General features: G+C 42.3%; 1 protein-coding gene across 1 annotated transcript in view; it reads right to left on the bottom strand.

Moving 5' to 3' along the window:
• Positions 1-25,303, bottom strand: part of Setbp1 (SET binding protein 1) — a 365,848-nt gene that overhangs the window by 14,653 nt on the left and 325,892 nt on the right. The window contains exon 5 of the mRNA XM_032886020.1: positions 21,620-21,790. Within this exon, the coding sequence (XP_032741911.1) occupies positions 21,620-21,790 (171 nt within the window). The remainder of the gene's footprint in view (positions 1-21,619; positions 21,791-25,303) is intronic.

Raw genomic sequence — 25,303 nt, 5'->3', positions numbered from 1 at the left:
GGAAGGGGATGGGAAGGTCAAGATGTTGTCATGATATTATAGGCCGAGAAAGAAGATGAAATAATGTCAACAGTGCGAGGTCTCTGAATAGCCAACATCAACAATAATTGAAATTCAAATGAGTAATGAATCTTTTCACACACTTAGGAGAGTTTACGTCCTTGCAACCTCGGTTGTGGACTCACATGCGTGCCTTGGACTGCACAGGACGCCACGGCATACAAAATCGAAGATGTGCCTTCTGAAACATCTGAGCTCAGAGTTGGGGCTGCTTGCTGTGTGGTATGAACTGCATGTGTTTAGACTGCACATAAAGGTGTCTGAACTGACAGAAGCATCAGGACGAAGTTACAGAAAAGACTTTTTCCTCACCATCATTCCTGGGTAGTGTGTGGCAAATTAGTATATCTTTGTATTCATTATGTGTTATGGTAGAAGACTCAATTTCAACACTTTCTTTTGAATTGCTGACTTGGCTGTCAAAAACAAACAAACAAACAAAACCTAAAACAAACAAACAAAACAAACCCAAAACCAAAAACCTATTCAATGACTTTTGGCTTGGATTAGGACAGACTTCCTAGTCATTGTAATATAGCCCAAGAGACTTCCACCATTCATACCATGTATTGATGTAAATCAGTGTTTTTAGCGTTGATGGTCATGAAATGGAAAAGCTCTACGGTGGGAAACACCCAAGTTGGTCTGCATCCGAACAACCAAGTATTCAAATGGGAGTCAAGTCTTATGTAAAAATAGACTGGGATGTCCACCTTAGGAGGACGCAAACTTGCCTTTGTCTTTAATAAATGGTAAGTTATGACATGAAAGAACTGTTTTAAAATAAGTGTCTTTCTGATTTGTTATCTGCAAATATTCGATCTGCATAGCTATGAGCCTGCAGTTGTGTAAAATCTTCTTGCGCACTGAAAGAGTCAAGAGTCTCTAAAATGTCATGGTGAAATCCATCCTAGATTTGATTTCTAGCATTGAAACAGGAACAAAGATAAAGAAGTCTGGTTGGGGAAAGGGGAGAAGCTGGGTAGAGGTGAAGTCCAGGCCAAAACATTTCTCTAACTGAGCGACATCAGTTAAGTCTCCTAGCTTGCCAGTCAAGCAAGGTTAGGCACAGTCTCCAAAAGGGGCTATTTCTTTTTCCTCTCTGAAATCTGCTGTGGCATCACCTTTAACCATAACTTGATGTTGCGTGTAATGTGACATTTTACATGCATGTTCTTGCTTGAGAGTGAGTTGTTTTTCCTCTTCTGAGTTTTGAAAAGAATAAATGGAAGACAAATTATGCATCAGGGTGACTTTAGAAACAGTCCTACATCTCAAATGTGTGTGCTGAGGGGAAGAAAATTGTTGCTGACCATGCCTGAAGTTTGTGAATAGCAAGAAACTACAGGTCCTGCTTTCTTTCTGGTTTGAAACTTGCTTATGCAATCCTCAGGTTTAGTGTTGAGGACCCAGTAGACGTTGACCTGAAAATGAAGAGGAACGAATGGAGCTTCTAGTCTTGAATCATCAACCCACAGTTCTCTGGTGTGATGGTTTGTATATGCTTGGCATATTAGGAGGTGTGGCCTTGTTGGAGTAGGTGTGTCACTGTGAGCATGGGCTTTAAGACCCTCACCCTAGCTTCCTGGAAGTCAGTATTCTGCTAGCAGCCTTCAGATGAAGATGTAGAACTCTCAGTTCCTCCTGCACCATGCCTGCCTGGATGCTGCCATGCTCCTGCCTTGATGATACTGGACTGAACCTCTGAACCTATAAGCCAGCCCCGATTAAATGCCATTTATAAGACTTGCCTTGGCCATGGCATCTGTTCACAGCAGTAAAGCCCTATGACATCCAACGTTAGGTAAAGCTCTTATTCTCTTGGAGTAATCATTACTTCTGAATCATGCAAAAGGGCTCAGACCACCAGGTAGTTTCTGTTCTAGATGTGACATCTTCAAATCCTTCATGTATGTGTTCTACAAGATCAGTTCTAGACTACATTCCATTTCCATGACTCTCCTCTAGAGACTTAAAAGATCTGTTAAAGTGCCTCTCAAATTAGTACCCCAAATTAAACCAATTTGGCATTTATAAAGTGTTTAGTACCAAAGACTTGAGCTGATTAATTTCTATAATCAAAAAGTACAACACTTACATTAATGAAGGCCACACTTAAAAAAGACTGCACATTTTCAACAGCACACAGACTATTGGCTCATAGAAAATGAAGGCTCATCGCCCCCTTAAATGTTTTAACATACATTGCCATCGAACCCGAATGCTACAGTGGAGAAATGTCCCTGAGCAGAGCTGTAAACCTTTCATTTACGTTTCCAAAGTTCAATTTTATTGGTCCTGATCATCTGAGTCTTGAACCTCATTAATCTTCATTTCCACCCCTGCCAACTTTTGAGGCCTTTCCTTTTCAAAGATGTGAGTAATGTCAAAGTTAACGACCGCCCTTTTCACTCTTGTGGGCTTGACTCAAATGCACGCTGTTTTTACTAAAATATCAGGGCATGCAATAAAATATCTTTCCATTCTTCATAACAACAATAAGCAATTACACCCATTGCTTTAGATTTTCCCATGCTGTTGCATTTGTCTGCTTAGCGGATGATAGATGAAGCCCAGAAACAGTAACTCTGCATGGCCTACAGGTGTGTGTCCAATTCTATTATTCCTGCGAGTGTCAGAGAGGATATTGCCTCTGGTGGGAGATGGGAAGAAACGTCTTGCACCACTGTTCTTTTACCCAAAGGCAACTTTCCTTTCCTAGTGAGGGAAAAGTCACAAAACTAAGTAATGCTCATTTTGATTCTTGCGTTTGCAAATCTTCTCCCAGAATTCACTTCTAATTGAATATTAAAGCTTTTTCAAACTTTTATTATTTTCAAATCCATGTGCTACATCTTAGTAAATCCTACCCAGTCTTTAAAACTCCTAGTACATCCTCTTTTTAAATGCTGTCCGGGCCTTCCATTTAAATGTTAACCTTTCTGCTCCCAGGCCATTGCTGGTTTCTCTCTAACAGCGCCGTATAAACTGTCCTGTCTTTGCACTGTAGAATTAATCGATATTTATCCTTCCTCTTACACCGTGTCTTCCTACTGAACCAGCACCATGTGTTAGCTTTTCTCATTCATTCTCAGAACAAATATTGAAGGAGCCCCATGTTGAGCCAGGCACCGAGCCAGGCGCTAAATTCTTTGCAGTTCTCCCAGTGACTAACTTGAAGTCAGTCCTAACCCAGACTTAGCCTAATCCAGAACTCAGCATCCTCTTTGCAGATTCTGTATTCAGGGAATGAAAGGACATTTGGAGGGAGATCGGAAGCAGCATGTTTTAAAGGGGAGCCTCGCACATCTCAGTGGTTTGTCACCTGCCTGAGAGAGTCATTAAGGTTGGAGTCTCAGCCCTGTGACCATGAGTTCTGTGAAACAGACAGACGTCCAGTATACTCTATGGGAGAAATCGGGGCCAGTGACAAAAAAGTTTGGAACATGTTACAAGTCACTAAGAAACGAGCTTGATTGTTTAATAAAGTTACATCCTGAGAGAAACCAAGAGTATTCATATCAATTATCTAATTCCAAGAAGTAAAACAGCCTCCCCAAAATACATATCGAAAAGCTTATACACAGGGGTGGGGAATAAGGAGGAGAGAAAAAGGGAGAGGGAGGGAGAGAGGCAGGCAGGGATTGGATCCTTAGAAAAATAAACAGATGTTCAAAGAACAGTTTCAGGTTCCCAGAGAAGGGAAGGCTATACCAAAATTTTCCACACATCCTGTTGCTCCAGCACACATATAACCTCCGCCGTGGACAGTTTTTTATTCATTGCCAAGCATTTGGGTTGAAATTATAATTCTCATTGAAAGGAGGGAAATCATATGCTGCCATGACTAGTCGACATACATTCATATTCTGAAAATTATACTCACAGTCTGCTTGGGAAAAGAGTTCAGATCCCCTCCACTCATAGGCTCAGAGAGATAACACAGCAAATACTCTTTTCACTAATTTCAGAATCGTGATAGTTTTAGAAGAAAAAGCCTATTCACCTCTTTTTGTTTAGAGACTATAAGTTGCTGGCTACTAAGCCACGAGGCTTGGCTTCTAGGAAAAGTTAGTGTAAACAAATTTACGTTACAATGCACAGAGTCAGAGCGTTAGTTATGAACAAAACACAGACATATGCTCTCGTGTAAATAAGGGCCGGGATCATCAGCTTCTAAAGTCTGCTTCCTATTAATTACACAACAAAAATGAACTTTCCATATGTAGAAGCCAAACATTTAGCCCTGGCAACTTGCATGAGAAAACTACTGGGATTGTGGGGGTCCCAAATGCTAACAAAAGTAGATTTCAAAGAACGTCTTCTGCAAATACCTCGAGGCATGACAGGACAGCATGGAAGAATGTTTTAAAGCAACGAAACTGTTGCCAAGCTCCCAGCAATGTCACTTGGGCTGTGGGTCTGGCTCCTCTGATGAAATGGTAGACAATAGTGGGTGTCCCTTTTGTTCTGGGTTCTGTCATCCCTCTGGGGCCAATCCTGAATGCAGGCCATGCAGTGCACACATATTTTGCTGAGACCATTACACAGTTCCGTTTCTCACCATTAATATCATTGAAACTGTTCACTGCAAGCACACACTCACTTTTCCCAGGTATTCTAATGGCCATCTGGCGTCTCTTGGCATAGAGGTATTTAAGGGAATGGAATTCTCAAGCAGGAGGATTCTATGACAGTTTTTTTTAAAGGCTTCTATGAGGAGTAGGAAATACCTGAGGTCTTTCCTGGGACCTCCTTCCAAAGCAGACTTCATAAGACAGACTAACAGGATGTACTCCAATAGTCATTATAAGAACAGATTAAACATTAGGCATCTGGACTGGGGGGAAAGGAGAAAAGGGTGTTTTTTCTTTGCTGGTGGAGATGTGGGTGCTTGTCACTCATGCTCAGTGACTATATCTGTCAGAGCCATACTGTATCTTACACTATACAAGGCAAGTGGGATGTATTCTTTTTGCCCTTGAATAAAACAAGAGGAGAAAGGGAAGGAACTCAGATTTTGGAAAAAACATAGGCAGATATACTTCATACAAGACAGTGACCACTGGAGTACCTCAGTGCCTCTACTCACAGAGATGGATATTAAGACCTCTTAGGGTCAGCCACTTTCCCAAGAAAAGCTTATATTTAACAAATCATGGACCTAACAATTCAGACAGGTCCGTCCTTCCTTCCTTCCTTCCTTTCTTCCTTTCTTCCTTCTTCCTTCCTTCCTTTCTTCCTTCCTCCCTTCCTTTCTTCCTTCCTTCCTTTCTTCCTTCCTTCCTTTCTTCCTTTCTTCCTTCCTTCCTTCCTTCCTTCCTTCCTTCTTTCCTCCCTCCCTTCCTTCCTTCCTTCCTTCCTTCCTTCCTTCCTTCCTTCCTTCCTTCCTTCTGTTTCTTGAGCCAGGACCTCATTGTATAACCATGACTGTCCCAAGACACACTGTGTAGCAAGCCAGCCTTGAATTTCCAGTGATTCCCCTACCTATGCCTCCTAATTACATATGCCACCACAGCCAGCTAGCACTGTTCTATTTCATAGACAGTTGTACAGTATCATTTTTGAGGATCGAAGAGAAGACAAGAAACGAGAAAACATGAGAGACTCTGAACTTCCCTGTCAACTTTTACTGTTGACTACACTGTCACACTACACCCAATTTACAATGTCAGAGGCCTCTGTAACTCCTCATTCCATAATTAAATAATCAAAAATATTACTGCAAATTACACATCGTCTCTCTTGGATTAAAGATAGCAAACACTGTTTTGATTCACTTTATATAGCTTCATGATTTCCTATAGAGGAAAAGCTAACACACACACACACACACACACTAATTTAAAACATCCCAAACATAAAACACTTCCAGTTCCAAGCATCTCAGATGGGAAACTCAAGACATTTGTATGTGTATGTATGCATGCATGTGTATACACATAGATTTTAAATTGTTTTCTTGAAAACATATTTATTGTTTGCTAATTTCAGAAGTGTCTATGTGAATTTGAATTGCTCTCACCCCGACCTTCCATAACAGCTCTTGCTGCTGACAATGCCCTGCCTCTGCCTCCTGGGTGAATATCACCTCATCCGGCTAGAACTGCTGCAGCTCCCCTTCCCTGTAGGAATCAATTTCTCTCTGTTCATGTCTTTATTGCCTTGTTTTATGACCCACTGATTTTAACCTGGGCCTTCTGATTGACCACAGTAATTTTCCAAGGGAGCCTAGTAGGCTTACTAGTGACTAAATATAGCTCCCTGAGTCTTTCTCCCAGAGTAGGCTCTCTCAATATGTGGCTGTTGACAGGTTCAGTCTTGTGAAGACACAGTGCAGGTAACCTCTGATGCTATGTGTCTAGGATTGCATGTTATATCCAGAAGATGGAATTTTGTAGCCATTATCCTTGTCCCCCAGAGCTTACATTCTTTCTTTGATTTCCCTTGTGACATTCCATAAGCCTAAGAGGGGATGGTGTCAATGTCCTGTTTATGGCTTCACATAGAACCATCATTTCGCAGCACCTTTGGTAGCCAAGAGGTCGCGTTCATTGTTCACTGGAAAGAGAAGCTGATTAAGGTAGGGAGTAGCCTTTGTCTATGGATGTAAACACAGGTGTTTAGAAGGCAATTTGAAGCTACATTGGTTTACCTAAGAACAGTCATAGTCAACTGCAAGAAACTGGTTAGGATACTAAGGAAGGTGGTAGTTCGAGATGGAGGACATAGTCAATTCCAGAAAAATAGTCTCTGTCTAATGGCTTAAATATATTGTCTTCCAACCAGTTGTTACCAGATGATACAAAGGTGCCAGAAAAGCTGAGATTCAAAATCCTAGCTGTTCTTAACTTTACAGATTAGAGCTTTCTGGTAGACCAGCCAAAACTACAGCGACTGCCCCACAGCCGCCCTCTCACTTTCATCGCCTGCCATGGAGAGTGAGCAGAGGATCTTATGCTGCCATTTGAATTGCTCTCTATTTTGACCCCTGATTTCTCTTTCGACCTCATATTTCTATATGCTCGGAGAGAAGCCAAGATGGACACTAAGCTATCTGAGAAATATTGCAAACGAGTCCTATGGATCTCAGCTCTTCCTGTGCTCAGGAGTCTCCTAGTACCATGAAACTAAAAGTGAGTGACTGCTCAAGCGTGGAACGATAGTTGGGCAGGATGGAAAGAGAAGGGAGGTTAAGGGGCACAGTAAAGGAAAGGAGCCCCCAATCCAGAGTTTCTCACCAGCCGAGAGTCACAGATGTCGACATCATTGACGGTACCTAGCATTGTTGTAAGGATGCTGACACAGAGACGTGATTCCTTTCCTACACGGGTCTTTTCAACTCAGAATGTTTAAATGACAGTAAAGCATGTTCCAGGCTGAGCATACATGATTTTTAGTATGCATCCACTCCTTTTCCAGGTATTTTCTTGGATGTCACAAACAGGTCTATCAACCTTTGATTAAAATGGAAATATCTTAAATCCCATACAACCCTAGTGATCTGGGGTGTCTTGGCAGTTCTAATCCTATCCAATGTGCCTCAGGAATCACCACATAATCCTTCCAAATTCCTTAGCATTGCTTTGAAGGTAAAACTTCAACCCCTCCCCCCAATGGTGTACAAGGATGGCTACTGTGAAGACAATTAATGTGACTTTCTTGAAAAAAAAAAAAAAAAAGAAGCCACATCTACGCTCATGGGCATATCTTAATCCCTCTCCCTCAGCGTCTCCTTCTAGAAAACCTCAGGTTTAATTCTATGTCAAAAATCCCTTCTTGATAGAATCAATGCCAGCTCTGAACTGACTAGTCTCAAAACTCTTTTCTACAGTGAAATCTAGAATCTGCTTCAGCCAAGTTACAGTCTCTGGAAAGAATGTCTCTGGCTGCCACAGGTGACAATATGGAGTTGCGTCTCCAGACTGTGTCCATAGCAGCTGACCAAGCTGGTAGTATGTCAGATTGCTCTTCCCTCTACTCATTTAAAATGTTACCCACCCCCTTATATTTTCAGGTCAGATAAATCTGCCCCTAATAGTGTTCAAGCTCCTCAGAAGCCAGAGCTGACCTTGTACTTGACTATGTTACTCATAGGGTTGAGTTTATTCTGGCAGCTGCCTGACTGATTTTGTAACGAATAATTAAATATTTATATGCCTAGGGATGTGTGACTAGGATGAGTTTGATATACCAAATGCCTACAACGATAATGGAGCGTGGCCTGGGGTAAGGATTCTTAGAAGGGAAAGCAAGGATAGAATAGTTTTCTAAATGATGACTAATGATCGGCTCTGAGGTTCACAGCATGATAAATGGCAGGACGTGACTTCATTTTGGACATGGGAGGTGTCATAAAGTACTTACGTATTAAGCATCAGATATGTGATGGGTATGTGTGCATATATGTTTGTGTGTGTGAGGGTAGCATGCCTTCAAGTGTGCATGCACATCTGGGACGTGTCAATGGCCTCACACTGCCTGAGTGGTTGTGATTGATTAGCTGGCCCATGCACCTTAGGTCTCTGTACGTCTCCACATCCCCAGAAATGGCATTTTGGGTGAATGTCACTGCGCCTGCTTTCTTTCTTTTAAAAATATGGGCATTGGTTATTTAACTCCTTTTCCTAAGAGAACCATCTCTGCTGACACTCATGAGTACTTTGACCTGTTTCCTCACTTGTTCCTCAACACAGAAAAGGCAGAGGTGATTCTGTGTTCCTTTTATTGATGAGGAAACTTGGAGGCTCGAGGTGGGAGGCAGTCTCCCACACTTGTAGCAGAACTGTAAGGACTGTGGTACTGTCTCCCAGAGGTCTCCACAGCAATCCCATCCTTGACTCACAAACGTGGTTTCTATCTCACCTCAGTGAGGTGGAAGACTTTAGCCTTCCAATCAGGTAGTACCCCTTACCTCTCTACACTTCATTTTTTTTTTTTTTAACTTTTATCATGAAGTGGTAGGCAAAGGTCCTTGTTGGTCTATTTTAACCAACAAGGTCTTATCTAGTCTTTCCCAGGGCAAGCAGCAATAGAAAGATGGCCTTGATGGGTCTACAGCGGAGAGCTGGAGATACAGGGTAAATCTGCATTCATCTTCTCTCTCTCTCTCTCTCTCTCTCTCTCTCTCTCTCTCTCTCTCTCTCTCTCTCTCTCTCTCTCCCTCTCTCTCTCTCTCCTTTCTTCAGCTGCCTGCGGCTTGCCCGGACCACTCAAGATCATTCCTAATGACCATCATTACACTTTTCTTCCACATTGCCTGGGGCCATCTCTGCAGCTCTGAGCAGGAAAGACTTTGCCCCTCTCTCAACAGCTGGGCGCACTTTCCCAACTTCACAGGAACTGAGCTTCTCTAAAAAAAAAAATCACCCTCTCCATTAATTACAGGAAACCCAAAGTGCTGTGCCCCTTCTCATTAACATAGCTGCTTTCAGTTGCCACTAAATTATCTCACCACCATTAAATCAACAATCTAATTAGACTTCTGCAACTAGAAAAAGTCAGCGAGCAAGGCGGGCAGTGCACTTTCATCCCAACACTGGTCATAAAATATTTGTGCCTTTTTCTTTCTGCCCTGTATAGAATCGGCCTCTGGAAGAGTCCTCTCCTCCTCTGCCACTTAGAAAGAAGAGCTTGAATATTTGATACGAGAGTATCTTAATAGAAATCACTTCACGTATGGGAGGTTTTCCTTTCCGCATTCTCGGAGTGTGGAGTCCTCATTATAATAATCGCACCTGACTCCCCCTGCGCCTGATGCCTCACAGCCAAACCTCCCACTGGGCTTCAATGGAGGCGTGAATGATACTATCACTGGGAATAAGATAAAATGTATTATTATCATTACTCTATTTTTAAGTGGGTCTGACTGTGGCATGAGGTGGTTGGAGCATTATCTGCATGATGCATTCAGAGATAAATTGAGTTAAATTTCTTAGGGATGCCTCGTTTTCAAGCCTGTCATTAAGGCTTCCGTCTTCTTCTTTTTATCTTTTTCTCAAAGATCTCAGTTTTGGAGAGAAGATAATTAGCTATATTAGGTCCAGACATATTTATTGAATATCTGTTATGCGCCAGCACTTCACGAGGATCTTCTCGCCATGCCAGGTTAGGGGACAGCTCAGTAACAGAGCTCTGGGTCTTCAGTTCTCTTCTTTGTATGCCCTGCATTACCTGAGTCTATTAGGCTTATAGGCTGTCCGGTGTAAGATTAATATGTGTGTGTGTGTGTGTGTGTGTGTGTGTGTGTGTGTGTGTATGTGTGTGTTGCATGCCTATAAACTTTGTGGCTTGTGAGTTCCTATGGGCAGGACACTAGGTGTCTTTCTCTATGACTCACTGCCTTGAGGCATGGCCTCACTGAACCAAAAGCTTGTTCCTTCAGGTAGGTTGCCAGCCAGTGAGCTCCTGGGTTCCATTTAGTTAAGCTACCCGATGCTGGAGTTACAGGTAATGCCTACTCATGCTGGCTTTTTACATGGATGGGAGGGATCTGAATCTGGGTCCTGACTCTTGTAGAACAAGTGTTCCTAACCACTGAGCGACTTTCCTCAGGCCCTCTCTAAGACTACATGTAAAAAGTTTTCCCCTGATGTCCCCAGAGACTGGGATGATATTATTAGACAGGAAGATGAGGTGTTCCAATGTTTCTCCCAAACATTATCTGAATGGTTTCGTTGCTAACACGTATGGAAGATAAAAGCATTGTCTCACCGTACTAATTGGTATGGTACTAGAGTGTGTTTACAGTCAGTAGTTTTCCCATGTTCTCAGAAAGCAGTTGTCTAACACATCTCAAACAATATTTAACCATCGTTTATCTTCTTTCCAATTAAACACTAAAAACTGAGATTTTTTAAAGGTTAAATAAGGTCCGATAATTGAAGACTGGATTCAATCCAATGTGGGAGGCAGTGTGGGCCTCCTGAATCCGATGTAGAGATCAATGGACAGTGGGTTTATGAGGAGCCAGGGGAATAGTGGAGTTCAATGACGCTGAGTGGGTAGGAATGCATATAAAATAGGTACTAGGGAAGAACCATCACAAATTAGCTTTCAAGTGACACATAGGTTGTGTACGTAAGAAAACCATTAAAGATAGAAAATAGAGAGTAACAATGAGAATCATAGCCACAGCACCAAGGGCTGAACTCAAATTAATATTCTAAGATTTTCCCAGGTATTATTTCATGTATTCTTTACTGTGATTCTCTACACTATATGGCACTTTAGCCCCATCCTACAGATAGGAACATTGAGGCTGGAAATCACCCAGCTTATAAGTATAGGCAGTATCAAGTTAGAAGACACATATTCACCTGAAGCATTTAGTGAGCACATAAGAGAACTCAGCCAGCATTTGGACATGAACAAACGGGAGTGTGTGTATCATTTCACTCTTCCAGCCATGTCTGCTCAAGAACTAGTAATTATTCCCATAGTTAATGGATTGGCTATTTCTTACTGATTAAAGTTCCAGAAGTCTGGTATTCTATATAATAATTTGTATGTTTGTTTATTGGGACAGTAACTGATCGATCTCATTCAACAGTCTCTGATTCCGACAACGCTTTTTCTTCTGTCTCCTCTTCGCCATCCTTATCAGCATGGCTGTTCTCTCCCTTAAAGAGCTGGGTAGGTCTTTCAGTTTGCTTCCTATTGCTGTGGTAAACATTATCATCTTTAGGAGTTAACAGTTTACAGCTTACAGTCCATCACAAAAAGGACAGTAGTTCAAGGCAGGAACCTGGAGGCAGGATCAAAATCAGAGCCCTTGAAGGAGCACTGCTTGCTGGCTTGCCCTCCCTCCATGGCTTGCTCACCACCTGCTAGGGCTGGCATTATCCACAATCAATTGGGCCTTTCTCCCACACCAATCATTAATAAAGAAAACATCCCAAAGACTTTCCTGCAGGCCAATCCGAGGGAGGCAACTCCTCAACTAAGACTCACTCTTCCTAGATATGTTTCAGTTTGTATCAATTTTATAAAAAGTATCCAGCACAACTGAAATCCTTGGAAAAATCAAGTCCTGAAAGTGAAAATTTCCAAGAAGATGGACCTGCAGGGGACTGTTGGAGGAACGTGATGCTGGCGAACTGGATTCTTCCCCGAAATGTTCTAGCTTTGGCCAGGAATGGTTCTAGATTCAATGGTTCTAGGATATCCAGATTAAAGCAGAGGAAAGGAAAACAAAATAGAAAAACAAACTACAACACAAACTGATTCTCTCAAGGTGAGGCAGAAATGATAAATGCTGAGATTTTTCAGAAGACCTTTTCCTGTGATGCAACTGTGAGGGTTTGTATGTACTTGGGTCAGGGAATGGCACTATTAGGAGGTGTGGCCTTGTTGGAATAGGTGTGTCACTATGGGCATGGTCTTTAGTACCTTCAACCTAGCTGCCTGGAAGTCAGTGTTCTCTTAGTGGTCCTCAGATGAAGATGTAGAACTCTCAGCTCCTCTCGTACCATCCCTGCCTGGACACTGCCATGTTCCCAATTTGATGATAACAGACTGAACCTCTGAACCTGTAAGCCTGCCCCAATTAAATGCTGTCCTTATAAGAGTTGCCTTGGTCATGGTGTCTGTTCATAGCAGTTAAACCCTAACTAAGATACGTTGGTACCAGGGACTGGGATACTGATGTGATAGGCCTGACCATGCTTTTGTTTGGAAGAATGTGGATTTTGGGACTTTGGATTTGGACAGCGGTGGAAAGCTTTAAGTCAGGCTTATTTGGATTTCCTAGTAGGAATATGGAAGACTTTGTTGATGAGAGTTATTTGAACTTGAGAGGTCTCAGTGGAGAAGAATTTCAGTATGTGACCTAGAAACTGGTTTTGTGGTAATTTGGTCAAGAATGTGGCTGCTTTTTGCCCTTGTCTAAAGAGTCTACCTGAGGCTTAAGGTAAAGACATTTATAATAATTGCGCTGACAAAAAGGTTCTCCAAAAAGCTCAGCTGAGACTTTGTTCTCTGGTTAAGTCTCATGAAGAGCATTTGAACAAGTATAGCAAGCTTAGAAGGGAAAAATATAAAAGAAATCATTTGATTTTCAAAGGGGCACCAGGAAGTGAAACGGAGCTGAATCCTGTGTTCAAGGACATTAAGTTGAATTGAGGGAGTGGTGACCTTGGGACAAGCTTCCACCTAGCTAAATCCAGGTCCACGCATGGTAGTACAAGCCTTTAATTCAGAAGGCAAAGACCAGCAGATCTTTAAATTCAAGGCCAGTCTGATATAGAGCAAGTTCCAAGTAGAGAAAAACTTAAATCCAGGCATGATGGACCATAACTTTAGTCCCAGTGCTTAGGAGACAGGCATGGAGATCCCTGAGTTCAAAGTCGCGGTCTACAGAACAAGTTCTAGGATAACCAAGCTTAGGTAGAGAATAAATTCATTAAAAACAGAAAGCTGGGGATAATAAAATAGAACCCCCAGGAAGCAGCAAAACTCAGCAGCTCCACCCATCTGGGTCTGGCTTTATAGTCAAGAGGAGAAGGCGACGACTGGGACAACTGATGCTAGTTAGCTAGAGCTAAGAAACGAGCAGTGATTAAGAAGAGACCAGCATCACTGAGGTGAAATCTGGGAAGTGTTTTCTGAGAACACAAAGAAGCTGTGATCCAGAGATAGCCAAGGTTGTACCTCGTGCTGCAGCTGGACTTGTTAATGTGCAAGAGTCACCCAGGTGGTACTGGTTTTGAGGATATGAAGGGGTCATGAAGAACAGCTGAAGTTTGGGACTGTGAGAAGCCATGGAAGGCCATTGGTGAAAGGGCAGCCTCAGCTGCCGTTGAAGGCCCACAACTGAAGGGATCACGCAAAGAAGTTGAGGTTTGGAGTCATGAAGAGAGCCTATGGAGAAGCTATGGGTGAAGCCTTAGAAGTCATTGACAGCATCTTTTAGTCCTGCTGGGACACAGTTACTCAGAACCAGTAGAAGGCAACTTTCTATCAACCTGCCACGTAGAGCAGGGCATTACAGACAAACACAGAATCATTTTCGGGATGCTTCAACACAGGTCCACGGGCAGTACATTTTAGACAATCAATGATCAGTGGCTTTTAAGTTAGACAGTAATTTCCTCTAAATGGAGGTTTTATATATAGTGATTAGTTTCCGCTTATAATTTATCATTTTTACAATACAAAGACTTCAATATATGGACTTAAGGTTCTTAAATGTTCCAAACCCTATGAATTTGCTTATTTGTTGGTTCCATTGGTTCTTTTGAAAGACAAGGCTTTTGGCTAAATCATCCATGAGAAATGCTGTGGTTAGTAGCTTCTTCTTATGATTGTCCATAAGACAAAAAGAAACCAACAGACAAACAAAATGTGAAGTAAATGACTGCCCAAACCTCAAACCCCCATTACTCTGTTTTTCACCAGAGCATGGGTGTTTCCAAAGACCCTCTCAAGGATGCAGTGATAAAGGGAACAATCAGTTGTTTAAGTCTTGGGAGCTAGAAGCAATTTCCAGTCATCATCTTCTAGCTACCCAAGTGCTAAGTTCCATTCTCATACCACTAGAATAAAAAGCTCATACTGTCTGCCCTTTGTAAGGGCTCTGCTTGGCTGTGTTCAAGTTTCTTGAGTACAAGTGGAGTTATCTTTGACTGGTCCTTAACATTTGGTTTATGACTAAATTGTTTAAGGGATGTCAGTACCCACAGTGACTAGCAGGACACCTAAAGGGTTAACAGTCGTGTGAGACTTGTGTCATCACTTAACCAGGGGCTGTGGTATTGTTAACTGTGGTAGAATGTAGAGTTTGAGAGAGTAGTGGATTAGCTGTGATACAGAATAGATAGACAATAGGAACTCTTACATGTTTCCCTCTTAACACTCACAGCTACATTGAGTGTGTGTGTGTGTGTGTGTGTGTGTGTGTGTGTGTGTGTGTGTATCTCTTCCTGTCTGTCTTTCTGTGTGTAGGGAAAGACAGACAGAAACAAACACAGCAGTATATATTTCATTTCTGTCATTCTGTCCTTGAGTTTGTGGTACACAACCATAACAATCTTACTGTGGCGATTTTTCTTATTATGATTTGGAATGTACCTATCAATATGGCCTCTTCCTAAATATGAAGGAAGAAAAATAAAATCCATGGTACCAGAGTGAAAGCATGACTTCTCTGTCCATTGTGTGACCTCCCCGAGAAGTTATGTCAATAAGCAGAGACAGGAAAAAATTAGCCTGACTTACTCAGGTATAGATTATCTAATATGCTTATTAAATCATTATTGGGCAAGTGTAATAGAAGTTGTTTCAAATTATGCATCACTTTGAACAAACCTTATTGAAGCCTTCACTGCATTACCACTAATGACTCCCAATAATGAAGCAGCTTTTGCTTGAATGAGACTTCCTTCTCTGCAGCAGATCAATACCTATTGAGCAGTGTGATCACGCAGGCTGGCCTGTTAGAATATGGGTGTCTGTGCCACCATTCCTCCCTCCCCCTCTCTCCCTCGAAGAGCTCATGACGGCTACTTTCTTTGGCATCTTCTCCATTGCCCAACCTATCCATCAATAACGTTGCCGTCAGCCTGTGTCTCCCACTCCATGAAACTAAAAATTTGCCTTAAACAAAACTCCTGGGGAGGTGCCTTTGACATGTGCACGTCCATGCTCACACACTTTAGCCAAAGAACACATGCTACTAACCTTTGATTTATAATATTGTCTCCCATACTGTAATGCTTACATATAAAATATGGGAAACATTCTTTTTTTTTTTTTTTTTGGTTCTTTTTTTTTTTCCGGAGCTGGGGACCGAACCCAGGGCCTTGCGCTTCCTAGGTAAGCGCTCTACCGCTGAGCTAAATCCCCAGCCCCGGAAACATTCTTTTATAACAGCTAAAGGTCGAGTATCTGAAAAACTACTGTTTTGACTCCAAGCCAATTATCTGGCTAATATTTACTTACTAGCAGTGGTTTTAGTATCTAGTGTGTCCATCCACTATGTTAGGCACCAGATAAGCATATAGCACCTGCCTCTCAACCTTATTTCCCTAAGATTATGTAATCCACTGTCTGTGTTCAGTATCATAGCTAGATAGATGACCATCCAAAAAGGACCAATTATCTGACTCCTTCCAGTGTCTTCTATACATTTAATGGGTTTGAACTAATTTTGTATTCATGTTCATATGCACAGACTGGTACAGCTATCAACTTTGATCCGGGAAGCTTCTTTGACAGAGATTTGGAGGGAGATTTGTTAAGTGGCCCTGGGAGTAGCTGTAGGAAGGTAGTGGGGGGGGAGTGGATATCATCAAAATATATTGTATACATGTATTAAATATCCAGAGAATGAATAGAAATGTTGTTAACTTTTATTTCACTATCTTGTAAGCCCTTTCATTTAACTCTTTTTTCTATTTTAACTAAAAGTTGTCTGGTTCCTCAAACCATTCTGGAAAAAAAAAAAGGTAACCCAAGAAGAAACAAGTTATCAAAAAAGTTGAGTTTTCTTCATGAAGCACAAAGTAATTCTAAATTCACTTTGTTGATAGTGAGAGATGAAATGAGGCAAAACAGGAATCAAGTGAATTGTTTTCCTGAGACATATGCGTGGCTACCACACAAGCACGCAATTAAACACAATCAAACTCAGAAACTATTAACTGCCGAGCAAGTTTTCAGTTTGATTTAGAGTGATCTCTCCCTGCCAGCTTCACTTCACCGCTCTGGAAACAAACAGAGAGAGGTTTGGAGTGAAGAAATAAATCTGCCATTGATGATGAGAGAGGTGGGCATACACTAAAAATCAGGCAGGACATGAGAGAGTAGGACCCACATCCAACTCGGTGACCTCAGGCATATCTCTGAATCTCACCGTGCATCCATTTCTCCACATATGGAATGGAGCAGAGTGTTGGATAGGAGCCCACCTGTGTGTTCCCAACTCCCTCAGGTTTGTAGGAAGCCATTTGTCTGTGGAGAGAGGAATCTCATGAAGGTCTGGCTTCTAGCACCTGGGGGAGATCTCTGGCTTGGTTCCCTGAAAAAGATCTGCTTTGCAGCCGGAGACCGGAAATCAACCAAATCTGTGCGATTCTCCTGAGAGTCTCATTTTCATACTGCCAAAATGAAAAAGCCTGTTCCTGCATCCTGACACAGGAGAGTTTTGGCTTAGCTCTGATTACTGAGGCCGTTAATACCCACCTGCTTTTCTGACTGCTTGGCATATTTGTAAATTACCTGCTGGATGTGAGCAGTGGAGGTAAGCCCACATAAGCGTGTGATCCCAACAACACTGTCTTTCACACTGAATCGAAGAGTACAGGGGGGGGGATTTGTGGACCACCTGTCTTTGGCCTCTGGGAAATATCTGTGCTTGGCAAGCCAAAGTAAAAAACCAGGCACATTTCTTCAATCCATAAAGGGAGATCTCAGTGCATAGTAAGTAAGTTCCAATAGCGTTTTTCAAGGTGAACAGTGCAGACCACATCTCATATCTTTTGCTGTAGTCAAGCTATTCCCTCCTGGATTCCCAGTCATGGTGCTACAGCCAGGTCCCTCTGCCCGAATGCCCTTCCGCAGAGGGGTCCCCCCACTCTTTCTTCTATGACATGACTTTCCTTACTTTGATTTCTTTTGATGATTTCATTGATCTGCTCCACCCCACCACAAAACTTCTGATCCCACAGTGAGTGTATGAAAATTTGAAAGCTGTTATTTCAACTGGGCTCACTGTGTAGTCACCAGTTGCTTCTGGGAAGGACAGGAATGCAGGCATGCTGAGCTCTTTGCTCACAGCACCGTGCCGTATGGGAAGAAGAGCTTGCGGTAAAGGCTATTCATGACTCTCTTCCTTGGCTTCTAATCACAGTAGACATCATGCTCAGCATGCTTGCCTAAACACTTGCTTGATAGCTATTGATGGAGTGTGCCATCAGTTGACATGCCATGAATACAGTAAACATCTAAGTCATGGGCTCTTCTCTGAGATGTCCACAAGTTTATTACAAGGAATAGATGGAGAAGACATTATGATCTAGGAGAAGGTGATAAGTGCAGCCTAAACACTGGGCCCTGAGAGTGTGCTGGAGCTGCGGCAGGATGGGTCTGGGAGATGCATCAAACAGGAACAGGAAGATCTCCTGCCTGCAGTGCAGCCGTTAGAGCACAGCCAAGCTCTGTTTCTGGCCAAAGGCATGACCTTGCCAAAGTGAGGTTGGCTGGGGACTGGTGCTAGATGAAGTAGAAAGCAGAGGAATTAGAGCAAGACTGCAGAGAGCTGGAGGTTAACTGCTGGCGTGGGCTCAGAGACTACTGAGGAACCGGTGAAATCATGAGGTCCAAGGTGTGGACTCAGTAAACACAGGAGGTCAGGAAACCTAGGGTTTGAGACCATGGGCTTGGAGACCCCACTGTCCATCCATCAGCTGCTGGGCAATGAGGTCTCTATTCTTAGATTCCTTTTCTGAAAATAAGGTCCAATCGTCTATTTCACAGACCGCTGTGTAGGTCATCTATCTGACACAAGAGTTACCATCACTGTGGGCTCTTGGTCGCTAAAATCTGATGAAGAGCAAACAACAGTTACTATTTAGTTGCTTCTCCTAGACTCTTACTAGAAAATGCTAGAATAAAGAAGTCTTTAATGGTACCTTTCCTTCTTGGTTCCTAGGTGATCTTTCTTTCTTGGATCTCACATGTGATGAAACACTGCCTATGAATGGCTGGTCAGCCCTAAAGATGCTTTTCTTAGTGTATCCATTTCTTAACCTTTGGGGAAAAACATCCCCAGAAGGACTGGGAATGCAATTTAGCAATAAAGTACCTGTTGAACACGCGTGGTGCCTGGGTTCCATCTGCGACATCCATCACAGAAAAGATAAAAAAGGGCAGGAGTACAAGGAACAGGTTATGTATTCCTAATCTACAAACCTTAAATCCCCAAACTTTAGAGTTCCAAATGCTGGAGCACCAATAAAAAAACTGCCAATGGAACGTTCTATCCCTGACTCCATGAATGGGTCTCTGTCAAAAAGCAGTTACACTAAAATATAGCATACAGACTAAGGAGGTACATATTCCTCTATACCCAGTTCTACTTATTCACAACAGATAAGAAACGGAAACGTTCTAAATGTCCTTTGATGGATAATGGGAAAGCAGTACGTATATACAATCGAATTATATTGTGCTGTAAGGAAAAATGAAATCCTGTAATGCACCTCATGCAGGGGTGGTGGATGCATTACCATATACTATCATATATAATCAAACAAGAAGCCGAGTCCTGGGCGAGGTTCATTGTTCATTGAGAGTGATCTATGTGCTCTCCCAAACAGCAAAGGCGATTGGCATTGCCCTTGGTTGCCTGCCCAAATTTGACAGTGAGATTCTCTCGCTTAAGACACCACACACTTTGGTCAGTGGACATAGAGATACCAAGCTGGTACTGCCCTGGAAGCCTAGTGCCTGATAGCTAGCTCTGCTAGTACTGGAAGGTGCTATGGGAGCCACCAGGGGAGAAAGGTTTTCAATAGCTCTACTCAGATGCAAATCCTTCAAATTGCAATACTGATGAGCTGAGCGAGGTATGGTCCACAGTGAAATTTTGCCACTAATTTGTTGGGAGTAATCAAGATCTGTCTTATGGGACTATAGGCTCCGCACAATAGAAGAAACTCAAGGTGGTGTCGTAAACCTAGCCAAGAACCCATGGCTGTAAAGAGTGCAGGTGAGAACCCACCATTACCTTTTTGTTAAATTAATTCAGCCTTCTAAATACACGCGCTTCAAGTACAGAGAGCAAGTGACTGTGGAGTGGCCATCATCAACTGACATGCGTATGACATCACTCCTATACCCAAGGCTCAGGGGACATCAGGGAAGAGGGAGTGGAAAGATAGTAATAATCAAAAACTGGAAGGAGAGCTGCAGAATGGTATTTTCTGGGCACTCCAGATCTCTTAACAATATGGTTGGCAGCACAAAACCACACTGGTCAACATTCTGGCGAAGACAGAGGAAGGAATCACAATGTCCCTTCTCTAGTTGAAGAACTATGGGCAGATGAGAGGGAGGAGAGTCAGTTTACTTCAAGGGTGGGCTCTTGGTAGACTGCTTATCCTCAAGCCGCTCAACCCTACATTTTCATTTGTGTATACATATACATACACATGCACACACATATGTATGCAAACTAATTAGACTCAATAGAATACACATACAGATATAAATTATTGAAAAAGAGGTCAAGATTTTGAATGGAGGATGTTGGGGAGGCATGGGAGGAGGAGTAGATAAGATAAAAATGCATTGCTGTACTCGTGTGTGAAATTCTCAAAATAATCAAAAGAGAATATGAGGTATAGATGAAATGTATTGAATTTCATTTTAAGCTTGGGATTTATTGCCTATTCATTCTGCCCAGCAATTGGCCCATGGCTGCTTTACTGACAGATCAAGAACCAATTGGGGAAACAGGATAGCATTGGAACCACCCCTATTACACTTAAGATCTCTCAGTACATATTCGCATCTTGTTTTTCCTGATTTGTGACCACAGGGTCTTGGATATATGCCACATATGACCCTTGAGCACTAGTTTTAAAAGAGCACCTTTACTGTTATCTTTAGTTTTCTAGTTGTTTTCCCTCCTTCACATTTTTAACTTCTTAAACTTGCCATGAGAACACTCTTTGTTACACGAGGAAGGCACCTTATTCTTAGTTTCAGGATGAAGACAGATCTGCACCATGACAGAGCTGAAGGTTTCTCCCCAGTGCTCACTTCCGTGACACCAGCACAAGGTGTTCGGATATTGGCAATAATTCACACCTGCATTTGGGGGTTCAGGGCCCAGTCACCTCACATTCAGTCATGACCTGGAATCCCAGTTGTGTTTACAGATAATAAAGTCTGTTGTTTGGTGCAAGATCATTTCAATTGCTGAGAAGGAACTCACCTCACTGATCTCCTGTGTGACAGAACAAAGTCACCACGGTGAGAAGGACTTTAAACAACAGGTTGGTTTGTTATCTCCTGAAAGGACGGTCTGGATTTTGTTTCTTTAGATGGTCTAGATAAAACTGTTGATTATCTTGGTATGTCCATACAAATGGCCCACATTCTTAATCAGTTCTAGGTACAAGCATTTCTAATTAGATACCCAACCTGTGATTGCATTTAAGTTGATTAACCAATTAATTTTCTGATGGTATGAATGAGACCTGTGCATATCAAACAAGTACTTTACGGATGACTCACACACTCAGAACCTGCTCCTTGCTGTTACAAATGCATTTACTTGTTTGCTAATTTAAACTCGCCAAGTAGCTAAGGATGACTTTCAACTTCTAATCCCTGTGCCTCTAACACCTGAGTGCTGGGATCTTAGATATTCATCCCGGTGTTCCCTGTTGACTTTTATTTACTTATTACATTTATTGTGGGGCCATTTGCACTATACCAATTAGGTTTTTTTTGACAGTTTCACAGATGTCTATAGTATATTGTGATGCCATTTACCACCACATGACTAGAGGACTTTTTAAGTGTCCACCTTCTGTATGTGCAAAGAACTCACCTGCATCCGACGTTGCTGCAGATGCAGCAAGGAGAGATAACACAGGCGCTGAGGGAATTGTAACACTGTCCACTGCCGTTGGCTTCTTCCTGGCCATCATGGTGGATACTGAGCCCTCGCTCTTACTGTGTGCTGTCGTCTGGTCCACTTTTAAGTGGGGACTTGGCATCCCTGAAAAACAAGAATCCCAGAACTTTAGTTGATTTAAGGGGGCAGTAAGGCAACTATCATAGAACCTGAACTTGAATCCGAGTAAGTAGTCCAATTGTTTGTCCTCCTCCAAGTACAGAAAGAAAGGAAGTTGAGAATACTTAAAAGAGAAAAGTAGTCATGGCTAGTTTGAGGCTGAGGTTAGGACGAGGGGTTCATTTAGAATGGATGTCTGGGGATGAGGCCATGTGCAGAGCTCATGGAGCAGTACAATACACTGGGTATCTCGTAACCTTCTGAGGATCCAGAAGCCCATCTTTACAGAGGTTACACCCACGCAGTACAAAGGGTGATTCACCTGACTCCTCCCTACCCTAGTGAGGCTCCCATCTCACTGGCTGGGAAGACATGAGCACCAGAGGAGAAAACAGCATGTAACCAATTCCCACAGCCTTGGGCACTATCATTCTAGATGCGGTAGAGCCTAAAGTTGTAAGATCGGCAGGATAAGAGGTGAGGAGACGCTCTGCAGTGCTTTCCCAGAACAGTGAGGCTGAGGGAAAGTCATTCTGGGTGCTGAGCAGGGCACAGGCAAAGGAATAAGTCAGGAGGAACAGGGCCCAGTGAGGGAATTATGCCAGGTGTGCACCAGTGGCTGACTGTAGTGAGAAAATGGAGTATGCTATGAATATCATTCACACATTAAAATGAATGAAATTTCCAACAAAATATGAAGACCAGAAATATGATATTTCCTCATGTGTGGAACTAAACACATGACTTCATGCAGAATGTGGTTGCTACAGGCAGAGAAGGATCATGGCAGGTTGGATTGGAACAGTTGATTGGGAGGACTCTGAGTGTCAGGCCTCCACAAGCATCACAGATGTTACAGCTCCTGATTACATCTTGGGATGTTCTGGACCCTAGTTTCTTAATCTGGATCCTGATTCCCAGCTCTGACACTTCCAGGCTATTACCAAGAACAAGTCACTTGACACAATTTAATGTAACTCAATACTTGAGTTCATAGGTTTAAACTATGCTGTGTTTTATGGTTAACTTTCTTAAAAAGAGGAACAAGGACAGAACTCTTTGTGAGGTGGTGGTTGGTATGCCGTGAGTGAATTAATGTTAGGCACTTGGAATGAGTTCCGGGATCCACTCCATGCTTTGAAAGTCTCTACCATTATTGCTAGTGGGTTATTGTTGTTGTTGTTGTTATTATTATTATTATTATTATTATATTGATATAGAGGTAAATATGGCCCATGAATTGCTCAGAAGTAATTTGAACCAGTAAGTAAAGACTCAGCTCTCCTTCCTTATTTGGTTAAGCATTTCTGACTATCTATCTATTTCTATCTGCAAACCACGTCTAAGCCTAGAGGGTTGAATGTACTTGTTCCATGTCAAACAGCCTTCTATTCGGGCTTCCTCTCTGTAGGCTGTACACTAAGACTAACAATAATAACACATTAGCTTTTGTCATTTCTTTCTTGACACTATTCTTTCCCATGCCAATCAACCTGAGTGACAGAGTCCCTTCACTAGAGCAATGATATCTCAGTCACCATAATGAGATCACCTTTAATCACTTTGGCTCCATGGCAGTTCAGTGAGGTGTGACCGTAGCTAGTATTATTTTCTCAAGTTTACAGATGAGAAGAACACCTTTTGCAGAGCTGAAGGGAAAGATAGCTAACGTCCTTCTGTTCTTTGGTAGAGTTGGGCATCTCCAGTTGCCAAATGCTAAAGCTGGGATCATCTTGGTCCATTGGACCATACAACTCTGACCACAGTCCAAGTCTACCCCAGCATGCTTCATGCTGACGGCACAAGGGTCTTACTACACAACTGAATGAGTGGGCCATGCTAATATTTTGTTTTATCCCCTGCCGCCTCCCTTCCACTCTCCATTCTTGTCTTGAAAACTTCTTAAGATGCCCCGAATAACACTTTTTTTTTTTTGTACTTTCTGAATTGAAATTGCATTTTGGAGTATTTTGAAGGTAGAGACGAATGTGAAATTGTAAGGGAAAATATCACAAGGTACATTCATTGAGATACACAAAAGCACACAGGGTGTTCTGTTAGCAGAATATGCAGGTGTGCTTAGGATAGACTGAGCACAGCACCCAGAGAGGCCGCAATCACCTAGGAGAACATCCATGCAAATTGCTACCAGGAGCTACTGTAAGGAAGGAGGGATGAGAGATTTGGGGGGAATAGGAAGTGAGGGTTAGGAAGAGTTCCTCTTTACTTCTTCGCCATAATTGTTTCATATGTATCATACATACCATAATGTGATACGTCTATATATTAAGGAAGGGGAAAGGTCTCACTCACTCTGTAATCCAGGCTATTCTGGAACTCACTCTGTAGCTTAAGCTGGCCTACAACTCAGGTGGCCATCCTCCTGTCTCAGTCTCCCAGGAGTTGGGATTGTAAGTATAGGCCACTGCTTCTAGCAACTATTAATATTTTGAAAATTACAAATATATTAATTTTCTTTTCCCACTGAGAAAACAAGAGTTTGAGGGGAGGGGAATACAAATCTATACATGCCTTGGAATATGATAGTGGGGTAGTTTATGGCTGATAACAAGTCTGATCTGATCATTAGAGACAGCAGGCAGGAAACAAAGCAAAACTAAACAAAACAAGACCGAGTTTTGGTTCTCTCTAAGACTACAGCAGTATTCCTTCCAAACACACTTCGCAATTCTAAGCTATCGGCATTCATTACACTGAACTGCAGCTTTGGAAAAGTCACTGAGAAGCCGTTTTTGTACCTGTAGATGCAGGTGAAGCAGACACCTTTCTATTTAAATTATGATGTGTTCGGGGAATGGAGACAATAAACAGGATTATTAGATGAATATTTAACCCTCACTTGGGAATAGACTGATTTCCAGTCATTTCGGTTGTCCCCATTCTCATGCAAATGTTTACAATCTAAATTAGTCTCAGTCCACATCATCTCATTAGAGCTGGTCTGAGCATCCCTCTGCTGGGTACACTTGCCATTCAAGTGTTTACGATACAGACTACGTTAAATGCCATAAAACCACACTGAAAACACTCTGTCATTCAGATCACTGCTGTGCAGCTTCTGCAAAGACCCTAGACAATTTAGGAGTTGTCAACTTTTAAAATTATATCTAAGGAAAGGAGGAGGAAAAGCCCTCGTGTCTTCCTCAGTCAGTTTTGGATTTGGAAGGGACGATGGACACCCAGAAATAGCATATAGGGGCAAGTCTACCAGATAAACTTTGAATGAAGGGGATCACTCTTTCTTAGGCAGAGGTCTAGAGAGCATAGAACAGCGGGAGGGAGCAGCTCCTTGGGAAGCAACATTGTGCAAGTGGCCAGTGTAAGAGTTTGTTTCCTTTCAATCTAGTGATGGCAGATGGTCCATGATGGGACATTTGGAGAGTTTCTTCCTAGACTGGGCCTGGCTTGGAACTGGATTTTTAGAGGCAGAAAATTGATTCTTTAAAAAAAAAAAAGGAAGAAAGAAAGAAAGGAAGG

The sequence above is a fragment of the Rattus rattus genome, chromosome 15, assembly GCF_011064425.1.
Source record: "Rattus rattus isolate New Zealand chromosome 15, Rrattus_CSIRO_v1, whole genome shotgun sequence".
NCBI lineage: Eukaryota > Metazoa > Chordata > Mammalia > Rodentia > Muridae > Rattus > Rattus rattus.
This window is presented reverse-complemented; position numbering and strand designations above follow the sequence as displayed.